General features: G+C 40.6%; 1 protein-coding gene and 1 non-coding gene across 6 annotated transcripts in view; both read left to right on the forward strand.

Moving 5' to 3' along the window:
- Positions 1–25,110, forward strand: part of RABGAP1L (RAB GTPase activating protein 1 like) — a 592,969-nt gene that overhangs the window by 369,856 nt on the left and 198,003 nt on the right. For all 5 annotated transcript variants that reach the window (XM_040984290.1, XM_040984291.1, XM_040984292.1 and 2 more), the window contains 2 exons: positions 12,952–13,077; positions 13,856–13,999. In XM_040984290.1, the coding sequence (XP_040840224.1) occupies positions 12,952–13,077; positions 13,856–13,999 (270 nt within the window). The remainder of the gene's footprint in view (positions 1–12,951; positions 13,078–13,855; positions 14,000–25,110) is intronic.
- Positions 22,892–22,997, forward strand: LOC121159345. Its single transcript, XR_005884342.1, has one exon. It is a non-coding gene; the product is annotated as a U6 spliceosomal RNA (small nuclear RNA).

A 25,110-nucleotide genomic window follows, 5' to 3' on the forward strand; every position in this document is an offset into this window, starting at 1 on the left:
AATGAGAGCCTGTTCGAAAACAAGGTTTTGAATTTTTAAGATTTTCAAGTGTAAGCAATTAAAAGAAATAATTAGCCTCTGCTTGCCCTGGAGATTCCCAGAGGTGTTGCCGTTAGCTCTGTGCCGTCTTCTCTCTCCAGCAGTGGGGAAAGTAAGTGTTAGTTCCAGATTCAATTGCATCCATTTGTGAAACTTTGAGAAACTTACCATTTACAGTTGGAGAATGATGTATACACAGATTGCTTGCAACCATTATCATGTGTAACTGCCTTTGAAATTAATAATAATTGTGAATATCATTGTTGTAGTAGTCCTTGTATCATTAGAGATCTGGTAGATCATAACAGTTCATTTCTTTTAAAAACTCATCAAATCATTTTAACACACTATATTTTTCTCATTTATTGTCAAATTGGTTTTTTTTTGTTTTGTTTTGTTTTTTATTATTTATTTATTGGAAAGGCGGATATACAGAGAGGAGAGACAGAGAGGAAGATCTTCTGTCCGATGATTCACTCCCCAAGTGAGCACAACGGCCGATACTATGCCGGTCCGAAGCCAGGAGACTCTTTCGGGTATCCCACGCGGGTGCAGGTTCCCAAGGCTTTGGGCCGTCCTCGACTGCTTTCCCGGGCCACAGGCAGGGAGCTGGAAGGGAAGCAGGGCTGCTGGGATAGAACCGGCACCCATATGGGATCCTGGGGCGTGCAAGGTGAGGACCTTAACCACTGCGCCACCGCGCCGGGCCCGTCAAATTGTTTTAAACTTTGTAATTAAAAATATCATGCATCTATTGAAAGTTAAGCTACTTTATGTTCAATAATATTGGCATGCCTTGAAGCTTTCCAGCTACACAAAGGGTTATGCCTAAAAAATACAGGGTAGTTCAAACTATAGATTTGTTTAAAAAACTGCAACTAGACACACTTCTTTGGAAAGAAGTTTGGCTTTTTCTGATAAATATATGCATAGTCAGTGATTCTGTTAGATTTATTCATACATACACCAAAATTTATATATTAGCATTGTCTCAGGGTACGTGTTTGTAATAGTCAAAGCACTGAAACAGTGCAGTTCTCCACCATTTGCATGTCCAACTTTGGAGTTGTAATTAAACATTAAAGTGGATAAACTGGTGTATTTATAGTCAAATGCTGCATAACAGAGAATTGATGTTTTATGCTATGTAGGTTAAAACAAATTAACCTTAGCTCAGTAAGGATTGGAATTATGTCACAGTGGGTCAAGCTGCCACCTGCGACACCAGCATCTCATATGGTATGAGACCTTGCTGCTGACTTCCAGCTCTGCTCCCCAGTGATATGCCTGGAGAGAGCAGTGGAGGACGGCCCAGGTGCTTGGGTCCTGCACCCACATGGGAGACCCAGAGGAAGCTCCTGGGGTTTAGCTTTACAATGGTCCAGTCCTTGCCATTGCAGTTATTTAGAAATGAAAGCAGTAGATGGAAAACCTCGCTCTCCTCCTCTCTCTAAATACAAGACTGTATTTAGTGTGAATCAGTCTTCTTTAAAGATTTATTTCGTTTATTTCAAAGGCAGAGTTGAGTTACAGGAAAAGAAGTGAGTGGATTTTCCATGCACAAATTTGCTCCCCAAATGGCCACAATTGCCATAGGTCAGAAGCCAGGAACAGGAGCTTCTTCCTCATCTCCCAAGTGGGTGCTTGGCGCAAAGACTTGGGCTGGCCTCCTCTGCCTGCCCAGGACATTGGCAGAGAACTGGATCAGAAGTGGAACAGCTAGGACTTGAACCAGCACCCATATGAGATCCTGGCACAGCACACAGAGGCTTAGCCTGCCATGGGACCAGCCCCTAGTATGAATTCATTTTGTGTAAAGTTCAGCAGTTGGTTTAGCCGGACTCTATTTTTAGAATTCTACATGGGTATAAAAATGATAAGGAAGACTAGTTAAATTTGATTTGCTGTTTAAATCAAGATGGTTAATCCTCTAGTGAGAAGTTGAAGATCATGACTCAAGAGGGGCATCCTAGGCTCTTGTGGGATCTTACATTATTGTGTGTCTTAAGGGGGTGACAGACAAGAAAAGCCTTTACAGCGTCTTACTTTACTTTGCAACCATTTCTTCATTAAGTGGAATGGGGCCAGTGATGTGGCTCAACGAGCTGATTCTTCACCTCCAAGCATCAGCAGCCCAAATGGACACCAGTTCGTGTCCCAGCTGCTTCACTTCCTCTCCAGCTCCCTGTTTATGGCCAGGGAGCGGCCCAGGGTGGCCCAAATCCTGAGACCCTGCAACCCATGCACACCAGTGTGGGAGACCCAGAGGAAGCTCCTGGCTTCGAATTGGCTCAGCTCAGCCATTTGGGAAGTGAACCAATGGATGGAAGATCTTTGTCTCTTCTCTCTGTAAATCTCCCTTTCTAATAAAAAAAAACTTAATATAAAAAAAGAAAAGTGGAATTAAAAAGATAAAATTATTTCTGATTACAAGTTTTTGAAATTTGTAACACTTTTCATGACCTTTTGTATTTTTGTAAATTTGTATTTTTCATAAGGAACCTCTGTTTGTAGCTTTACTCCTCCGGCATTTTCTTGCCTTTATTGTCTAGGAGGGCGTTAGAGGGGTCACATGCTGTTGGTGGTCCTGGCTTCATATCCTTTCTGTGTCAGTAATTTAAAAAGAACACCGTCTGCTTTGGTCTTTTCTCCCTCCTGGGTTTCAGCTGGCTGGTTTGGGGATCCCCAGGTCTCTCCCTAAGGCAGGAGGCGGAGAGCGTTTGCACTGGGGCAGTTCTAGTTCTGCCCCGTCACAGTGGATTGAGCAGTAACTGCTGCACGATGGGCTGGTTTTCCCGTGGGAAAGGGGTCCTCGTGTCAGATGATTAGATAGGGTGTGGCCAGATGCAGCATGTCGTCCTACTAAGTTTCTTTAGAGCAACTTTTAGTGTATTTTTAGATAAGTCCTTCCCTTCCAAAACACTTTTCCTTACAAATGAAGAGAATTTCCTATTCTGAGATACTTTTTGAATGATGGGGTTTTGAGCCATTTACCAGTGTGTTCTCCTCCAGTCCTGTAATATGCTCAGGACACTTTTACTACCACGTTAAGTGACTGTGCTATGTAGCTTCTAATAAAAATTTGACTTGGTGTTTAAAAATTGAGGGGCTAGCAGTATAGGTTAACTGGTTAGGGAGGGAGCCAAGGATAAAAGGTCTTTCTCCTTTCTCTCTCTCTCTCTCTCTGTCTTTCTCTTTTTCTTTCCTTTCTTTTTTTTTACATTCTTTTTAAAAATTTTATGCAAGTAAGAAATGTGCCTCACAGCACCGCAGCCAACAGGAGGGCTCCAAATGATACCATTTAGACAAACTGCCACAAGAGGAGTTTTTAAGCACAATTTGGGGATTTGTTTATTTGAAAATCAGAGAGAATCTTCACTCTGCTTGTTCACTGCCACAGCAACCCTTGCTAGACCAGGCCAAAGCATAAAGCTTCATCCAGGTCTCCCACGTGAGTGACAGGGGCCTAAGAACTTGAACCATCCTCAGCACATTTCCCAGGCGGTTAGCAGGGAGCTAGCTCAAAAATGGAGCAGCTGAGATATACACTTGTGCCAGTATGGGATCCTGGCATTGCAGGCAATGGTTTCACCCATTGTGCCACAATATGGGCGCCAAAATGAATCCTCTCTCTTAATCCTAATATTTAACTACTTCTGTTTCTCTGTTCAAAGCTGAATTCTTTTAGAGCAGCAAAAAGCACAGCTGTGAATTTCAACTGTGGTTTAATAGATTTTTAAAAGTTATATGACATTGAGCTTCAGTGTCTTCATTTATAAAATGAAGAAAAAATATTATCATATTGAGCATTGAGTGTTGTATATTGTTAATGTAAAAAGAGTTTTGCACCTGGGACGAAGTGTGGCCATGAAATTAAATCTGGACTTTTCTCAGTAGATTTGTAGTTATCGACAAGTGACATGACGTATCTAAACTTTGCTAGTACTGTATTTAAAATATAAAAGTAATTCTTACCTAGATGGGATTTTTGAGGATCAAATGGAGTCATGATTGAATATATATGCTTAGGACAACTGCTGCTATTTATTTCTAAAGTTAATAGTTTCCTACTTACCCAACTGTCTTTTGGCTCCTGGTCCCATAAGGTTAAAATGATTACACATAGAAAACATAGTATACAGTGATTGTTTGTGGCTTGTACATAGAAATTCAACCAGCTTAAATATATTTTAACATAAACAAATGTTCGTAAGTTTTTATTCTATTTACTTTTCAATGTATAAACAGTAAATAAAGATTCATGAGCTTATGATTTTCTTATACCTACTGATTGCGTGAGTCAGGGACACTAAGCCACATCATCTAAGGCAGGGGTCGCAATAGGTGAGGGGCTGTGCCAAGTTGAGTCAGAGCAACCACTGGCATGTGTGTGATCTATGACTGGGAACAGGCCCACTTGGGAAACTAAGGGGACACACTAGCTGGGTTGAGGCTCCCACCCAGGGGCATGTGGGCTGGAATGGGGGCAGCGTTCTGATCAGGATACGGTTGTATGTAGTCTCCCTTGGCACAAGCGTGGACTGGGACTGAACGCACTAAGTCAGGCCTGACTCCAACACCTTCTAGTGTTCTGGAGGACCAGGGTAGATGTGGGGCAGAGTAGGCAATGTCTCAACCCCTACTGAGCCATGTGTGAACTGTATGTGGGTATGGACGAGCCGTGGCTGAGCTGAAACATTCAACAGCAAGAACCAGATTGGGTTGAAGGCCAGTCAGAAAAAGCCACTGTTCCTGCTAGGACAGGAGATGAACTGAGTAGCCCTGGCTCATGGATCCCCTGGTATGCGCAAAAACTCGCATTGGGAGAGGTTCTGATGGAGGAGCCTGGGCAACTCCTCTGGCAGGACACAAATCCGGCAGGTAAGCACAAGAAGCATGATAGGAAACAGCCTAGAACAGGCCATGGAAAGTTACCCCTGGCATACATTTGGCATGGTCAGGGGCAGACCAAGCTGAACCAGTTCACATCACCCGCTGGCAAATCCGAGCATTGGAACAGAGTGTGGATCGAACCAGGCTCAATTGCGACAAAAACCAGTGCACAATACAGAATACCAAGGTGAGGTTACCTGTCCCATATGTGGCCACAGTGCCCAACAGCACACATGCGAACCAGAAAGGGAGGAGTGAAGCTGGCAGGGGGAATAAGGGGAATTCCCTTGCTATCAGCTGCTCCCACTGGAGAGCATGGGCTGGGATGGGGACAGTCCAAGCTGGGCAGGGCTACAACACCTGTGCGCCTCATGTGCACCAGATCAGAGAAAAGCCAGGCTGAGCTGATTATTCCTAATGGTGCAAACTAAAATTAGAGTGGGTAAGACTTGTTGGGCTTAGCCACAGCATCAGCTGGCAGAAGCTGGCACTGAGGGCTAATTCTGTCAAGTCAAACCACAGAACCACCTGGAGAGTGCATAATCCGGTAGTGGGAATGGCCTGGGAGGGAAATAGTGGGCTCATCCCTCTTGGGTTACCACTCCCACCGGGAGGACACGAAAACTAGGACAGGGGCTAGGGTGGCTAGACAGAGAGGTACCCAACAACATCCATGAGGGCTGGATAGTTGAGCTGGTTAGATAGAATTAGGTTTCAATACCCATTGACATGTATGAGAGCTAAATGGGATGTGGGACAGATTGGAATAGTCTGCCACTCATACTGCAAATCAGGGTAGGGGGCGGGCCTGGTGGGAGTTATTGTGGGTCACTCTGACTTGGCTGCAGCTCCCTCTGGTTTGTGTGAGGGCTTTGTATGTGCTTGGCAGAACCAGGCTGGACTGCAATACCCATTGGTTCCAGTGGAAGACAGGGCTGGAAACAGAACCGACCCAGCAATTGCAACCACCAGCTGACTGGGGCAATGGACTGTGCCGGGCCCTGTGCTTGCTAGTACATACAAGAACCTGGGCTGGGATCACCTCAGACAAAGTTTCTTTGGGGATCCCCCCAGTCGAGCTGCCAGACTCAGAACCCTAGCCATGAAAAGACAGAGGACAGAACAAGTCAATCAACCACCTCAGCCATATGTTGGCAGTGAAAAACAGGGCAAACAGAGACTCTAAGATGGACTATGTCAATCAGGGGATTCTTCAACGACCTCATCGTGCATGGAGTGGTGAGAGTGGCAGCAATTCATAACTGTTGAACTATCAAAACCACTTGAGCAAGACCCTCGGAACATGCCCCCACATCAGGGACCTGGTGTGGGTGGGAGACTGGGTGGGGCTTCTCCCTTAAAATCCCCCTTTACCTCAGTATATGAAGGAAACAATATGGAAATAATAGTCTTACCCATTTTCCTGTAGCCCTTGAACCTTTTTAGCCTGATTAACTATGTAAAGATTGTCAAGGATATAATAAAAAATGAAAAAACAAATGTTATCTTCAAAAGCTAGTCTAAGTCAGATGAGTATGAGAGACTGAAGTCCTTGCAGCTGCCTTGCTCTGGGTTCCTTCAGGTGAGAAGCAGTGAGCTTGCAGGCTGTCTCCATCAGCACGGAGGGCAGACTGTAAGCAACATGAGTTACCCAACAGAGATGACCTCAGACTTGATCTTCAGATTATTCCTATGGAGCAGGCATCTTGCTTGCATTTTGTAGCCTGCTAGTTGATGTTATGACCTCTTGACTTGGCGATTTTGATGTTTATCTGCTATCCCAACTGAAGAACGAGCATTCTATGATTACTTTCCTGTACACAGCAAAAAATAGGCATGCAGCATTGAAGACCCACTGCATTCAAACATCTTAATGTTTACAAATCTATTTACAAATATATTGCCCAGTTATTTTTGCTGTATTTTAGACCAATTGCATGTCAATGGTAAGTTGGATTGTAAGCTAACTGTTACAGTAGGTTGCAGAGACATTTTAATGTTTAGTTTTTATGAGTTTGCTGATACTACAGTACTACCCAATGGGGAACTCAGTACCCAGAGTTTGTACTGATAGCCAGGTACTGAATCTCAAACATAGATTGCTTCTGTTAGTACTAATTGAGGGACCAGCTTGATAGCCAATATAAATAATAAGCATGTTTCTTACATTTAAGATTTATCATAATATTACAAGAGATCAAGTACAAATCTGGTTCCATTTGTTTCCTTTGCTTCCAGCTTTCCACTAATACTTTGGCTCCCACATGTATTCACCTGATGTGCCTTCATTAACAAAGGCAGACATACTCAGTTTTACTAAAGTTATCTTCAACAAATATTAATAACTTGATATGTATGAGATGCTTTATATTGAAAGCTGGGGGTGTGGGCACAAAGCACAGAGGTTCGGATCACACAAACATCCAACCAGGAGTTTTCAGATTCAGCAAAACCAAACAATTATCAAGTTAAGTGAAATAATACTTTTATGATGTAAGTCCCATTTATGAACACCCTTAAGATTTCAAAAATGAATCTGTGCTATATAGCATGAGCCCAACCCAGACAACTTCTTTGATCATGTATGCCTTAACTATAAGGACAAGGTGCGGTGGCATAACAGGCTTGTCCTCCTCCTGCAGTGCCAGCCTCCCATATAGGTGCCAGTTCAAGTCCCAACTGCTCCACTTTAAGATCCGTCTACTTGCCAATGGCCTGGGAAAGCAGCAAAGGAAGGCCCAAGTACTTGGGCCCCTACACTCATGTGGGAAGCCCAGAAGAAGCTCCTGGCTCCCAGCTTTGGATCAGTCCAGCTTTGATTGTGGCGACCATTTGGGGAAAGAACCAGTGGCTAGAAAAGATCTCTCTTTCTCTGTCTCTTCTCTCTTTTTCTGTAACTTTGACTTTCAATAAAATAAAGATATCTTTTTTAAAATTACGTATATTCTAATAAATCGATTTAATAATAGAAAGCTCCTAATAAAATGTGCTTTCCTGATTTTTTATTATATAAAAGTCTTACTTGTATTGTCATATTCTTCTGAGTATGTTTATAGGAAACACTTTAGTAGTTGTTGATATGTAAGACAAAAGTCGTATGTTTTTAAACATTAACTTACTTATTTGAAAGGAAGTTACAAAGAGCGAGAGGAGCGGAAGAGATTTTCCTTCTTCCGTAGGCTGGCTCACTTCCCGCGTGGCTGCAGTGAAGGCCGAAGTCAGAGGCTGCTTCCAGGTCTCCCTTACAGGGGCATGGGCCTAGACTCTTGGAACATCTTTTTCTGCTTTCTCGGGCATTAGCAGGGGCTGCGTTGGAAGTGAAGCAGCCAGGGCATAAAGTGGTGCTGCACGCTGCAGACAGCAGCCTAACCTGCCGCCTTCACCCAAGAGACTTATCTTCAAGGAAGGAAAGAAAAGGGGAGTTTGCATTGAGTATCTTGTGCATGCTGTTATGTGCATACATTTTACTTATTCCTTACAGTATCTTTATGACAAAGATGTTACTTGTAATATTTTAGAACTAAACCCATTCAGACTCTAAGAGGTGGCCTGCTCAAGGTCACCCAGATGGTGAAGAAAAGCTTCTCTCCCAATTCACATCTATTGGCATAATTCTAAAACAATATGTTTTCACTGCAACACCTTTTCTTCATATGCCATTTAATTTTGGACAGCCATCTGAAGGCATAATTTGAACCCATAATTTTCATAGATGATCTCTTCAGAGAAAATAAAATGATGGATACTTACTAAATCAACTTATTTGTCATCCTTTTTCCCTTGCTATCTGTTCTCCATGCAGCAACTAGGTGACTTTCCTAGGGGTGAACAATTCGATTCCCCCTGCTGAAATCTGCAGTTGTTGAGATACCTGCCTACTCTAGCAGAGTGCCTAAGTTGGATCCCTGTGCTCATTCGGTTGGTTCCTGATTCTAGTTTCCCACTAATGCAGACAGACCTTGGGCGGTAGCGGTGATGGCTCAAATATTTGAATCACTGCCATTCCTATGGGAGACCTGAATTATGTTTCTCATGCTGACCTCAAATCAGGTCTTTTTTTTTTTTTTGCCCATTTGAGAGGCAAGCTAGCAAAAGGAAAGTGTTTCTGGATGTTTATCTACTTAAATATGTAAAGTTATTTATTTAAATATTTAATATCTATTTGCTTTGCATATAAACAAATGCTTTGCAAATAAATATTTTAAACTTTAAATAATAAATAGATAATAAATAAATATTTGCTTTGCAAATAGATATTTTTAAACTTAAAAACGTCAATTTTGAATTGATTCCTGCTATACTTGAAACACAACCTGAACTATTCAGAAATGTGTGTCTCAGTGCCGTGCTAGATTCTGAACATACCAGCTCAAGAGAGCCAGTGGTGAATTTTAGGCAGTTTTAGGCATGCTGACCCAATTTTGTTCATCTGTAAACTTGGAAAGAAGATTTACTTCTTCTTTTCCAGAGATTTTTACATATTTTCCATTAGTTTCTCATTTATTTTGTTAGGAATCTTGGGTTTTTTTTTATTTAAAAAGTTTTACTTATTTATTTGAAAGAATTACGGGGCTGGTAGGTCTGGTTGAAGCCAGGAACCAGTAGATTCTTCCAGGTCTCCAATCTGGGCACAGGAGCCCGAGCACTGGGCCGTCCTCTGCTACTTTCCCAGACATATTAGCGAAGAGCTGGATGGGGAATGGAGCAGCTGAAATTCAAACAGGTGCCCAGATGAGACCCCAGCATCACATGCAGTGGCTTTACCCACTACACCACAGAAATCTGTCTTCTTGTTATTGATGTTGTTGTCTTCAGAGGGTTCGCTTTATTCAGTCTTATGATGGAATAATATTTGAGCTTATCGTGTCTCAACTTTGTCTTCTCAGAGAGTCGTCAATGAGGGTTATATTTGTCTAGTGTTTTCATATAGCGTGTAGAACAAATTTAGAATCGCTTGTATTGTAAAGGGTAAATATTATAGATACTAACCCTAAGACTCTATCCTCTAAAAATAAATGTAGTTTTTAAAAATAAAAACTGTGGATTGAAATTTTCAATCAATATTACCAGAGTCTTTGTTTTTCAGAGATTAAGTTCAGAACTTTCAAAATCGGTTTTATAGCCAAAGCCTTTATTAATGTTTTCTATGTATGAGGAAGAGAAAGGTAGAAGAGGAAGGAAAGATTATGTTTAAACTCTGTGTCTGAAGCAGAAATTTGTGTCCAGTTTTCAATACTCTGTTACTACCTTAAATAATTTATCCTGATCTGGCCTATATTCAACTGTTCTTCTCCATGGATTCTGGTATTATATCTACAGTGAGGTCACCTTCTTATCCACACATCCAGTGTTTTTTGTCCCAGGACTTCTGTACCCTTGTCGAATTCCAGCAGACTTGCCAGTGTGTTCATTCTGTTGGAGGGTGCTGTATCTTTACCTCTCTGTTCTCAGAGCCTACAGCGGTGCTCTCTCTCCTGCTCAATAAGTGCATGGAGGAATGTTGATGCGAATTTAAGCTTTTTCATTTCTTGCAGCAATTTTTACCACATTCAAAGCAATAATGGTTTTGTCCTTTTCATGAAATAACCAGATGGTCAAATATACGACCGATTCTAATTCATTTAGAAAGACTGTAGATAATGTAGTTGTTCTAGAGTCAGCTGCAGATTTCATAATTCAACTTTTTGCATAGCATTTGTATAGAGAACCAAGAGGATGAAGAAACTTAGAATTTAGTGATAAGGTTGTACACGTTAATGCCACTTCAGGTATCAATGACAGAATTGTCAAAGTGTGAAGAAGGGAGTGTGCTTGTATTTTAAGTAATCACACCAAAACTGAAAAATTGGTTTTGACTAGGACAGCAGAGGTCAAAAATCAAATGCTATGAAGAGGCCTCCAACAGCTCATGGATGTAAAAAAATCAAGTAAGCAAATTCTTAGAGAATCAGAATGACAATACACCATCCACCTCTAACTTCAGGAGGTTTTCTTCAATTTTGGTGTTTTGTGGTTTGTAAGTAGAAAATAGAAGTGCCCTATTTGTGTAGGAACATTAACCATCACACTTCTTGGTGGGTAAACGAAACCACTTGACTGCAATCCAGGCATGATGTTGCTCCAACAAAAGTGTGAGGTATCATGATCAGCCAGATTGAGTTGTTCAAGAAAGTAATAACTGGAGTAAATATTTGCATAGTTATCACATCCTAGAACATTGCTTAAGAACATAAGATTTTGCTGTCTGCTTCATTTAATTTCAGAATATTGGATATAACCTTAACCATATTCTTCCAGGTAATTATACTACAACTTAGAAATTTGTTCCTTTGGCTTCAGATTTTATTACCTACCGAAAGAAAAAAATAAGAGCATTAATTTTATTGGTCAGCTAAATCTTAACTAATAGAAGCTCATAGATCCTTTCCTGAAAACTGGCTTTTATAGAAAGAAAAATAACAATCTCATGAAGACTTTGGGAGTATGATATCATGCTATCCATCAAAATTAAAAATGCATTTATCTTTGACCCAGCAACCTCTCTTTTGGAAATGGTCCCTACCCTTGTTCTGTCCCTGGAGGTGTATATAAAAGATGCATGCTCACAGTTATTTATTGTAACTTTTGTAAATAAAAATCAAGAATATCCAAAGCATCCATTAACAGAATATTGATTGGATATTCTATGTCCACAGACTAGAATACTGTCTATTTTGAAAACACAGGAACAAGCCTTCAAATACTGAAGTAGAAATACCTCCAACTTATATTCTTAAAGGGAAAAAAAGGCAAGATGCGCAGTGAAGTATATAAAATGTTACGTTTCATGTAAGGAACAAGGTAAAAGAAGAAATATTCACAGGACATAGGAGAAATTATTGAATAGTTTGATCATACAAAAAAATGGATGAGAGGGCAGGTCCTAGGGACTAGTTGGATGCAAGAAGAAGGAAGAGTAACACTTAGTATTTGTTTTTTTTTTCCAATTTTTAATTGTTTGCCTATATTACTAAATTTTTCTTGTGTTTTTAAAATTTATTTGAGACACACACACGGAACTCCCGCTGGGTCAGCCAGGAGTGATGGGACCAGAGCTAGAAGTCAGGGACTCAACCCATGTCTCCCACATACGCGACAGGAACCCCAGCACTTGATCCACCACTACCGCCTCCTGGCATCTGTATCACTGGGAAGCTGCAGATCGCTGATGTTGGATTCTACATCTAACCAGCATCTTAGCTGCCAGTTTAAAATGCCCACCCCTCTTGGGGTCCCTCTGGGGACGACCTGGACTCAAGGTGTGATGACCAAGCCAAGAAAAATCAGGACACAGGGGATGCAGCGGCGAGATGAACCAATGCTTGCTTTATTGAGTATTTTGGGCTTCTTTATACTAAGATTTTTACAGGGCAAGAAGGTAGATAAAAGTTGCTAGTTAACTAAACAATAGCATACAAGTCACTTCAAAGATAGATCACAAGGAAGTTGGAAGCCAACACCAGGCTTCAGGCAACAGTATATGCAAACATGAGTTACAGGAACCAATACCAGTAAACAAACAGATCTAACAAGAAAAGGAACATAACAAAACTTTGTACTCAAATATGTTTAGGCCGCAAGCACTGGAAGAAGAGGAAGAGATAGTGAGGCACCTCGTGCTTTCCCAGGCACGCTTTGCCAGCGAGGCTGCCCGTTGTTCTGTCCAGATTCTCAGTCTGCCAAGAACGTCGGAGTCTCAGGTTCCTCAGGCATCTGGTGGTCTGGTTCAGGGGAAATATCCCCACAGACCACCACCCCTAACTTTTTAAGATAGCTTAGTGAATGAATGACAGTGTGATTAAATTAACCAAAGAAAATGAAAGCTTTGAACATAAATTTTGCTAAAGTTGGCTTTGAAGAGTTTCGTGCACTGTAGGACTTCTGCCATTTATGCAGAAGATTAATAACATGAAGGGATTTGGAAAACATTCTGGCCAAACGTTCCTTGGTAACGTTCTGTATATTTGTGTTTTCTTGTAGATGCCAGAGGAACAAGCATTTTGTGTTTTGGTGAAAATCATGTCTAAGTATGGTTTGCGAGATCTCTACAAAAACAACTTTGAAATTCTTCATTGCAAATTCTATCAACTGGAGAGACTAATGCAGGTAAAGAAAAATTAGCTGGTTTTTTTTTTTTATTACTGAGTGATATGTCAAGTTAAACAAAAATCCAAATAGAGTTGATAATCAATAGTGACTCATAGAGTCAAATGGAATGTTGTAAAAATGTAAATAAATCTGATTTCTGGCCACTGTCTACATTCATCTTACTGTTATGTATTTATTCAGTCATTTGACTGTTTTAAAAGTAATTTTGCACACGTTTTTAGTCTTGTTACTATGTGGTACCTTCTCCTTCATGCTTTTCAAAAGTATTTTTCTTGTTAAGGACACCGTTTAGGAAATGCTCAGTTTTATACTTCATGTAAGCTTGTAGAATTGGTTTTCCAAGTGCTCAAAAATATTCTGAGATTATATTGTAATTTCATATGATGTTGGCATTACATGGAATCCAAGAAGAAGGTACATTTCTTTCCTGGTTATCTAAGAGTTTAACTCTGACTGGGTGCCCGGCGACTCGGCCCTGGTGTCAGGATGTTCAGATTGCAGGTGTCCCACCAGGGCAAGTGTTTCCCTGGAAATAAAAACAGTTAAGTGAGTGAAAGATGATCATGATATTTGTTTATAACGACTCTGTCTTTATTTTCCTCAATTTTCTGTTTTGTACTCAGTCTTCTGTCCTGTCATTGCTTCTGCATAATTACATCAAATGCTGACAATGCTGAAATAATGAGATCATAGAGAACGTGTTCTAAGTTGTGCTTGGGGCAGGGAATAAACCTTCTCCCTGTTTCTCCCCCGCTGTCTCTCGCCGTCACTCCAGGAGCAGCTGCCGGACCTGCACAGCCATTTCAGTGACCTGAATCTGGAAGCTCACATGTACGCATCGCAGTGGTTTCTCACACTCTTCACGGCCAAGTTCCCTCTCTGCATGGTGTTCCACATCATTGACCTGCTGCTCTGTGAGGTACGGTGACCCCGCCTTTCATCTCAGAGCCAAAGGAGAAAATGCTTCAAGTTTTCTCCATTTTCTTGTGACATTGTGGTAGATAACTCACTGACCAGAAGTTCTAATTGAATTTTTAGTAATGACAGTTCAAATTAGGGTTTTATATTTTGGTGAGGGATGAAAATACTAAGGCATATCTAATTCCTACAGAGTAAGCTAATATCTAGGTGATAATGCATTACCCATGTAAATATCCCTTAAATTAAGTAAGTCATCTTGAATTAAGTATTTTTAATGCAATTCTAGTCCAAGAATGAATATAAATGAGAGTTCTGTGAGATTTCTTACTTTCTCAACTTCTACAGTATCTCTCTTCATATGAGCTATGAGGCTTTTGCCAGGTGAAATGATAAATGAATGCTTATGTTCTATAATTTATCTTTAGACAATAGAATATTTACACAATTCCTTAGGTGTATACATTTAGTTATTTTATTGTATTTAATTCTTGAAGTGCTGCTTTTATTTATTTTTTTCTTTTAAGCAAATATATGCTGTAACGTACAATGTATATTACATTAGGAATCAAATGAGCACTTTCAGAAGTGATAGGAAAGTTGCTGGATGAGAAGTGTGTTTTTAAATGGGATTATTAATGTATGTAAAAATATCAGATCTTCTAAGAAGAAAGAATAATAAAAAATATAAGCTTAATACTATATGCATAGTTTTATTTTACCAGGCAATGTTTTTAGGTAGATTTCTTTTTCTCAAAAGATAATGTTTTAGCCACCCTATCAGCCTGTGAGTTAGAAGTTTAACATGATAAAATGTACGAGTGATATAAAGTACTACAGTGCTATTCCTCAGTTTGCTACGTCAGTTTTTTGTTCAGGCGTCGCTGGGCTTTTGCCCTGCAGTGGCTCTTGTCCGTAGGACTTGAAGCGGTCATATTGTTAATAATTTGTCCTGTACCTGGATTTGAAAAAGGGGGCGTTAGGTGACTTGCTAGATGTACAGAATAGCGTGTAACAACTAGACAGCCTGATTGACATGAACTCTCCTAAGTTAGAGTGCTTGGTTCTGCAGTGTCTGTGTAACCGACTCCCCAGTCAGGCAGGAGCACGGTTCTAGTTCCTACTTGCAGCGCTCTTTGGTCATGAAAATGAAGTCCACATCTTTGAGTCCTGTAATTTTAAAACAGGATAGTAATTAGAGTTAGTTTTAATAACTAAATATTCATAGTCTTGATTTATATACACTGAACTGATTTTAGTATTTTTTAGTAATTAATAAGATTAGGTAAGTGGAGGGAGTTGACATTTGGATAGTTTTGCATTATATGTGGTGTGCACATGCAAATATTATCATAGCTTTACACGTTTTGCTCAAATAGATCATCTAATTTAATAGTAGATTTGTTCTATGGTGTCCGTTACAAAAGAGGGAGTGAAGTTAATAGCCAAACTTACCAACCAAATGGGGTTCCTCAGTCGCTCTGAGTAGAATAGGGACGTTGTCTGTGAGTCTGTTGGAACTGTGACATTCTCAAATTGCCTCTGCCTGAATGGCAGCACAGCTGGCAGCAGGGTGTGGTACATAGTACTGCTGGGAGCTAGACTGAAATTTCATAGGAGAATTCATATTGAAGAGGTTTCCATTCCTAATGTTAGTTGGTAAAAGAAAAAATAATAATAATAACGTATATGCTATGCAAAAGAAAAGTAAATTTAGAGGCCTTCCTACCATTTATCAACTGTGCTTTAGCAGTGTATTAGAAATTATAATATTCATTAAATTACTAAAATAATCATGAATGTAACTTTCCCTCACCTTTAAACTTTTACTTTGTAACTACTTAAGGTAGTTATATAACTTTCCAGAATATACAGTGGGTTCTAACCATAGCTGCATGATATTCAGGGAAATAAATGATAACATCCCTTAACAGAGGAAAGTAGCTCTCAGAATAAATTTTGTTGGCAGCAGTATTGTAGTGTGCTCAGGATATTTGTTCTTTCCACTAACTCATCTTTGTCAAGGGATATTTTACTAAGGAAATTTTTGAATAAACTTTTATTTCCTGCCTGTTTTCTTTTTGCCCCTTTCCTTCTTGTAGTTAATAAAATATTTATATCAAAAACAATTCTTTTATATGTGATAAAGTATTCTAAGAGAAGAAATGGCAGCAGTCTTAAATAGATCATTCATAATTGCTTATTTTTGTCTTATCCTCTTTTTAACAAAAACAGTTCAAAATATTGATGGCTAAGAATTCACATTTAGTTATAAATGGAAAGTTAGAAAATTGTCAGATGGAAGAGTATTGCTTTTTTTCAAAATATATCATTCTGACAAAAATAAGTTGGTCTCTAAGATATTCCATTAAAAAAATCCCGTGACAAAGTAACACATAAAGGCGTTGAGTTTGAGACTGAGCTTGACATTTTCCTGCTGGAATGCAGGCTACCTACGTTTAAGAATTCCTCACTCACCCTGAGTTTAAGGGTATGAAGTGACTGTAGCAGAAAAGGGAAGAACTTACAGCAATGACTGAGTCAAAAACTCCTAGTATAATGGTTCAACTTAAAGTGGAACACAAGGATACGGTGACCTCAGCTAATTCCCTTGTTTGATTCAAGATGGATGGATACATATTTGAAGCTGCAATTCAAAAACTGCATTTCCTTTTCTATTAAGGTGAATGGAATGTTATACAGATTGTCTTTTAACCAGTAATTAAAATGAAAATCATTTTTAAAGTCTACATCTTATTATCTGCATCTATTTGAAAACATAGGGGCTAAACAAACTAATGCTTATTCTATAAATAAAGAAATAGTATTAGTCCACGGGGAATAAACCATTGTGCTTTTTAAAGATTTCATTTATTTGGAAGTCAGTTACAGAAAGAGAGAAGGAGAGATAGAGATCTTCCATCTGCTGATTCACATGCCAGATGGCTGCAACCAGGTGTTGGGAGCTTCATCTTGGTCTCCAACATGGATACACGGGCCCTAGGGTTTGGGCCATCTTCCTCTACTTTTGCAAGCTCGTTAGCAAGGAGTGGGATCAGAAGTGGAGCACGCAGGACATGAACTGATGCCATTATGGGATGCCAGCACTGCAGAAGGCAGCTTAGCCTATTACAACTCAGAGCCAGCCCTCCCATTGCAGTTTAAAATTTTTATTTATTTGAAAGGCTAAACAAAACAGACAGAAAGAAACAGAGAGAGAGAGAGATCTTCCATCTGCCATTAGATTTCTCAAATGCCCACAGCAGCTAAGGTTTAGCACAGCTCAAAGCTGGAGCTTGAACTCTGTCATGTCTTCACATGGCTGGCATGCACCAAAGTACTTGATCCTGGGGTGTTCGTTAGCAGAAAGCTAGGGCATTTGTTAGTGAAAATCTAGCTCAGAGCAAGGTGATGGGACTTGAACCAGGCACCTAAACGATGAGGGCTTCCCAAGCTGTGACTTCACCTCTGTGCAGATGGTGCCCCAAGGATTCTAATTAAAGTGCAAACAAGTAAAAATGTGAAATAGTTGGTATAAACCTTCATGGTTTCTCGCAAAAACTAAAATAATCATCACCCTGACCAAAAGCACAAAGCATTATCGGTGTTTCAGAAACTTTCTCCCCTTCACGGTTCCTTTTTAGTTAACTGCCACTGTGGAGTGAGTAAGCCCCATCCAGATGCTTAATATAACAGGTTAGCTTTGGTTTTGAACTTTATGTAAGTGGAATCACAAATGGCTGCTTTTGTCTAAGTTTTTCATCCCTCATTATGATTCATCCCTGTCGTTGAATCTAGGTATGGTTGGGCTGCTCCACTGTGTGAATATAATGCAGCTTTTGCATACGTGCGTTCAGTTATTGGTGGTGATTGAGTTGTTTCCAGCTCAAGGGGATTATGCTGTTATTCACATTCTTGAACTCGTCTTTGCTGGACATAGCTGTACACTCGTGAAGGTCCCCAACCAGGACTGGAATAGCTTCAGGTGGCCGTATGTTTGACTCGAGTTGGTACCGCGAAGCATCTTCACAGAACAGTGTGAGCATCACCTATGACGTGCTTTTCATTCGTGAATGTCCTCCTTTTTACTCAAGTATAGGTTCTAGTTTAGTTTAGTTTTGTTTAGTTTGAATATACAGATCCTGCGTCAGATTGTAGCTTATGAATATTTAACAGAGTGGAGCTCAGTGATGGGCGTGGTTCACTTGATCTTTGAAGTTGCACACAGATGGGGACTCTGGCCTGGGACTGAAGCTTGGGGAGCCACTTTGGTCCTTTCACGAGAGGAGTTCCCTGAGAGGGAGACACCAGCGAAGTACTCAGTTTAAGAAGCAGCAGTGTGGTGTGACATCGGAGTTGTTAGGCATCCTCTCCTGGATGGCCTTGTTTACTCACTAGACCTGTGTGACTCTCCCTCCCTTCGTAAGACGAGGCTAGCAATGCCCACCTCTCAGATCCAGCCTCAGTAAGGCTTAAATGAGGCTATGGCAGAACACGCTTAGCCTCATCCCTCCTGTGTGGTGAACATTCTGCTCTGTCCATTTGCGGGACACTGTGGTTCTCAGTTACCTAGCTTTCTAACAACCTCCTTTCCCCAGGTAGGATAGTAAGTTGCAAAATGCGAAATTTTTACCTACATTCAGGAAATTTCATTCTGTTCCCCCCACCAAGAGTGAAAGTCATTTCCCAAAGGTGTGTTTGTTTGTTTGTTTGTTTTTGTCTTTCTTTACACCTCAAGGAAAAAGACTTCATGAACAACTCCAGTGTTTTTCAGGGTAACTGACAGTTGGTGTTTGAAAGTGACTCCCCAGTTAGTGCAGTTTTTACAGCGCCCAATATATCCTGCTTTATATAGTACTGTGAGAGTTCATGAAATTTAAAGAAATCATTGACCCTTCAAATTAGAGTTTACCTCCTACTTCTCTCTTCTTAGGATGACAAAAAAAAAAAGTGACAGTTCCATATTATCTGATTAAATGCCACCAGGTATAATCTTCCTTTCAAGGAGTGTTCTGAAGTTGTTATCCAAAGTCAATTCATTACGTAATATTCTCCCTCTTTACCTCCAGCTTTTCTACCCAACCAAACTTACCAGAATATAGTATATAGGGAATGTCAAATCCTCTGACAAAAAGGTGACATAAGGAGAAATATTTCTGAAAGTTTCAAGAATAGTCATTGGCTACAAGAGCAAAAAAAAAAGTTTTGACTAATTAATTTTAAACTATGTAGACTATATTAAAATTTTACTTGTTAGTAAAAATTTTAAAGACCAGAGTACAACTCTTTCCTGCAGAGTTTTCTGTGGATCTCACATCAGTTGATTTAGAACTCTCTTTTTGTACTCCTTTGCTTTTGACACTCCAGAAGGAGGCAGAATTCTTAAGTTAAAGTGGCAAAGCTGTTATCTCTGCTTGTTAGGACTTACACACACACAGTCACTGATTTGGTAACCATTTATTGAACCCAAAAATTTATCATCTAAATATCTGGCATATTTCTGGTGTAGGAGTGCAATCAAAGTGAAAGAAAAAAAGATAAAATTCTTGATCTCATATAATTGTTGTCCTTGTGGAAGAAAAAAAAAATGACCAAGTAGTATAAATAATATATCAGAATTCAAAGTGTTCTGGGGAAAATGAAGGGGAGGAGAGAAATGCAGCAGATCCCAACAGGGCCTTTTGATCATTATGAAGACATTGTGTTTCTCTTGTTTGAGATAGAAAAATCGCTGGAGAGCTTTGGGTGTAAGACATGCCCTGACCCGCAGTTTATGCCGATCACTCAGGTTGCACTGTTGACAGAAGAGTTGAGGAGTTCAAGGAGGACATTAGGATCAGTTAGGAGGCACATGTGGTAATCACGGTTGCTTAGACCAAGAGAATGGCAGTGACCATGGTCGGAAGAGGTTCCAGTCTGAATACGTTCTAATAAAAGCCAGCAGTGTGCTGGTGGACCACCTGGATGCTTTTCATTAATGGCATGTTCCGACCTAGTGGGCTAAGGAAGGAAGCACAGGACATTTCTCAGTCTCTGTGCTCTGGGAGGGGCGGGGAAGCAGGTGGTATCGTTGCAGAAGTCAGGAGAATGTTGTTATTTGCTTGTTCTGGCAACACCCGGGGTACAATTTTTCTGCACTGTTCATTTTAAAAGTGGGTTTTGATACCTGGGAATGCTTAAGGTCAATACTGATAATCTCTTTAAATAAAAATAGAATAGAATAATGATGAAAACCAGAAGAATAAGCCTGGTTACTTTTAAGGAACGGTAAATGTTCATTGCTAAAAATAGAAGTGATGTTATACCTTAAGACTTACATTACCTTGAAGACACGAGAAGACTGTCTACCTTTGACCTGTTCAGTTGCCCACAATGTTCAGTTGCTGGGAACAGAAGACTTACTGACTTCGCAGGGGGTCATTGTTTTCCTAATAAAATTGTCCTTATGTTTAATGAATTGGAATAGCTAAAGATACTTCATAGCATTTTTTGTTATTGCAAGAAATTCCATAACATTTAAACTCTACACATTGACTGAACAACATAATATAATGATTAAATTTAAATTAGTGGTAATGTGTATGAAATATACAAAACATGCAAACCATTGCGATATACATTTAAGCTCTGTGTGTCAACCGCTAGAGTTTAGAAATAAAACTATACATGGGCCGAATATCCCCATTATTCTTCGTGGCATCCTAACAGAATGTAAGAAGCACATGTCAGGTCAGGTCAGTGGTCTGCTCTAAAGCCTTCAGTGGTTTCTCACTTTGTTTTACTTGCCTTGTACTCTTACCTTCACTTCTTCCTCAGCAGTAGCCATTTGGGATGTGTTAACCCGTATTGGAGAGCCTAATTTGAATCTTGACTTCTCTCTGATCTGGTGTCCTGCTAATCTCCAACATGGAAGGCAGCTGAAGATGGTTCACGTACTTGGTTCTGCTCCCCTAATGGGAGGCAGGAGTTCCTGGGTGCTAGCTTCCACCTGACCCAGCATTTGCTGTTGGGGCATGTGGAGAGTAAACTAATAAATACATCTCTCTGCCTCTGGCTCTCCCTCTAATAAAATAAAAACAACTGAATGAAAATTATTTTAAGAAGATACTGGGGAAATTAGAAACTTTGTATATGCTTCCTGACTGCACCCTCTTTGGCTTCCCTTAAAAAAAACATTGTATACAATTCAGTATTTATTCCCCACGCGTGACTGCATTTTTATGACATATGTATGTCTTTCTAAATAATTTGTAGTTGAACATATATCAAAGATATTACTAGTTTATTAATTTCATCTCCAAAACAGGTCTTGAATTTTCTTCTTATTTCGAATCCGTGTCCTCCTATAGAGTCTTTCCTACTTTTCCTGTCCTTTTCATCCTGCTGTTCTCCATGGCATCCCAACAGAATGTGATGAGACCTGTGTCCGGCATGCCACTGCTTGCTGTGTAGGATTTCTGTCATATAATACCAGCTAGAAGTAGTTTAAAATGGGAACTTGTGTTGAAGAATAAATACCTTTATAGTCCTACTTTCAACAACACCCAGTTTAGCTGATGGACTGTCGGGCTTCCACTTTGTGTCTCAGAAGTTTGCCAGGGGGGACCAGCAGGCTTTGTAATTCTGGGCCGCAGGCTGCACTCATGTTTTTACATACCTTGTCCTGCTTGTTGTTTTCTCCTCCAAGCAAACACCTGCCCTTCACATCCTTCATGGAGTTGACCAATGCAAAATCAACTTTACCTCACATGTGTCAAGTCTCATTATCTTGTCATTCATCTCTGAAAGCAAAGAAGCAGATAGGCATTGTTTCTCTTGAGAAGTCTTCATTTTCCGTTTTGATCGTAATACTGAAGTCCTCATCAACTCTCAGAATGTCTGTGTCTCAACCCAACACTGTTGATAGCTGAGTGCTCCCTCTGTGATCTGTTAGAACTTCTCCATGTTGAATCCCTTGGCCTAATGCTCGTAGTACTTTTGCAGCAGCTGCCTTTCACATGTACTTAACCGTTGTCACCCACTGTTTGTCATTCGTAATCAAAGAGTGAGCGTATTTATTTATGTCTAGGCATACAATATCTACTTACCAGTACTAGAATTGTTCATTAACTAGTTAGAAAGGCATAATAGGACCTTCTCCTACTTTTTAGAGTGCCTCAACAAGGCATTCAGAAGCTCATTTTTAAAAGTACACCTGACATTTTGCCCTTGTTCATGTAAGACTATTGCCAAGCTCAGTGCAATAGCCTAATTGCTAAGTCCTCACCTAGCATCTGCCAGGATCCTATATGAGCACTGGTTCATGTCCTGGCTGCTCAACTTCCCATCCAGCTCCCTGCTTGTGGCCTGGGAAAGCAGTTGAGGATGACCCAAAGCCTTGGGACCCTGCACCTGCATGGGAGACCTGGAGGAATTCCTAGCTCCTGGCTTTGGATTGGCTCAGGTCTGGCCATTCTGGCCACTTGAGGAGTGAACCAGCAGATGGAAGAGCTTTCTCTGTGTCTCTTCCTATCTCTGTATATCTGACTTTCCCAAAAAAGTAAAGAAATCTTTAAAAGAGAGGGGGAGAGAGAGAGATGAATGAATGGGACGTGTGTTGTGTAGCATAGAATGCAAAGCTGCTGTGCACCCTATGGGCACATATAGCTTTTGCCCCAGGTGCTCCACTTCTGATACAGCATCTGCAGAAAACAAACTGTTTGAACCTCTGTCTCTCAAATGACAGGCCCAGATGGTGCTCCTGGCTCCTGACTTCTGCCTGCTCTGGCCTTGGTGACCAGATGGAAGATCTCTCTGTCTCTCCTTCTCTCTCTGCAAGTCTTACTTTCAAATAACTAAATCTTTAAAATATATTAACATATGATTCTTAGGAAAGGATAAAAAGAAGTATCTAGTACTCACTTTGTAGCACATTTACTGATATTGGAACAATACAGAGAAGATTAGCAATGGCCCTGCGCAAGGATGACACGCAACTTCCTGAGGCATTGGCTGTGTTTAGAAGTCTTTTCATGGAAGTCAAACCACAGGCATCAGAGAATTCACCTGGGAAGAAACCTTACACAGAACATGGAAAAGGTTTTAGCCAAAAGTTATACTTTGTTACTTATGAAAGGATTCACCCGAAAGTTGTACTTTGTTACTTATAAAAGGATTCACCTGGGGAGAGGCCTTAGAGAATGTAATAAAAATGGAAGAACATTTTACCAAAACTGAAGCCTCAATAAGCATAGAATGCACAGAAGGAAAAAAAAATCTTGTAAATGTACCAAATGTTTAAAAATCCTTTGCCAAAAGCTAGACCTGAACAGATAGCAGACGAGTTACACTTACGGGAAAAAAGGCCTGTCAATGAAATGAGTGTAAGAAATCCTTGTGCCAGAAATGAGCTCGGCCCAGACCCAGAACTCAGAAGAGAGGATGCACACAGGAAAGCTGCTGTGAGCCATCACACTGTTAAGGAACCACACGGGAGAATGAGGGACGTTGGGCAACTTCTTATTGCAAGGCAAACATCAAGAAGCATCAGGATAATTACGCAGAGGAAACATGGTGAAAGTGTGCTTTGTGTTGAAAAACACTTGGTTAAAAAAATACTAGGAAAAAAAGAAAAACACTAGGTTGATTTACAGTTGCGTGTACTTATACACTGAGGTGTTTTTGAGCAAACGGATAAGTGTCTCTTGGTCATTTTTAACAGCAGCAGCAAAGCAAAGAAGCACTGGGGTACTACTTTCTATCTTATGTGGGAGTTTTTGATGAGACAGGCATGAACTTTTGGGGAGTGAGGAAAGCGAGCTGGAGAGGGTAAAGTCATGCTTCTCCCCCAATTTCCTTGAATTCATTAACGTGGCAAATCCTAGGAAGCAAGAAAATAGTTGAAGGTAATGATTTCGGAGAAGCTCGGAGCAGAGGGGCAGTATCCTCCACGTTTCTGCGGGTCGCTGCGCTCCGGCTCTCCGTTCCAGAGGTGAGGACCCCCGTGTGCCGCTCCCGGCAGGGCCGTGCAGGCAGATGTTGTTGCAGGTTTATCAACAAAGTCAGGCTGACACAGAGCAGGTACGCCTTCTGACAGCTCAACTTCCGCAGCAATAGTTTCTGGATCAGATTTGTTTCACAGTGAAACTGTAGCAGGACAAATTATGACTGAAAATAGACAAATACTTTATTTCATGAGGACCGAGGGGAAGAACAAGAAGAAATGTTTCAGAGTTAACACTTGTCAAGTTGGGAATGACGGTGGCTCCGGCTCCTCCCGTGTAAAGCACTCGGACCTGTTTGGATTTTTACTTTTCATTGACTTGGAAGATGGTACATGATGATTGAAATGGAACCCTATAACCCTTAAGCTTGAAAGTCTTTCTTTTAATTATTCGGGATTTTTAAGAAGCTGATTCACAAGGACCTCTTTTTACAAAGAGACACGTTGCTTAATGCTTGCTTTTTTATAGCTGATGCCAGTTACTTTTTGACCAAAACTGTTTCTTTGATACCAAAAATAGGTGATGAGGCTTACAAGACGCTGCATGTACATGAGAGGCACGTTGGGAGGATTTAGCAATCCCAGCGCTGCGCTGTAACACAGATGGCCTGTGTGCTTGGGTCGGGGGCGAGACTGTGCCTGTCTTGCTCTGAGTTTTCGCGTCTCAAGCTATGGCAGCACTGTTAAATGGGTCACAGGCGTGTTCTGTGCCTCACCCTGAAGCAAGGGGGCCCTAGCATCAGTCTTCTTTACTCAAAAATGTGGCATTTCCAGAGCTGGTTTGTACTTCCAGTGTGCACGCAGACGGGGACGGAGCTCTCTGCCAACACTGATAGTGGTGTATTTTAGGCCATTCACAAAACTTGGTATTGGAGACACAATACCTTTTTAGCAGGAGGCAGGTTGGAATTGTCAGATAAAGCAATATGCAAACACTTGCATTAAATTACTATAGGAATTTGATAATTTTTGTATTTAAAACAAAATTTTGGCAGTTTCCTACCAGGCAACTTAACATTACACTGAGCAGAATGATGTGTTGCATATAATGTCACAAGAAAAGTGGCGTCCAGTCCAAGCTGGAGGATTGTCCGTTGTGGATCCCACTGCTGGTGTGCTGTGCAGGCGCT

The sequence above is a fragment of the Ochotona curzoniae genome, unplaced genomic scaffold (genome assembly GCF_017591425.1).
Source record: "Ochotona curzoniae isolate NIBS_2020 unplaced genomic scaffold, NIBS_Ocur_1.0 contig_4105, whole genome shotgun sequence".
In the NCBI taxonomy this organism is placed as follows: Eukaryota; Metazoa; Chordata; class Mammalia; order Lagomorpha; family Ochotonidae; genus Ochotona; species Ochotona curzoniae.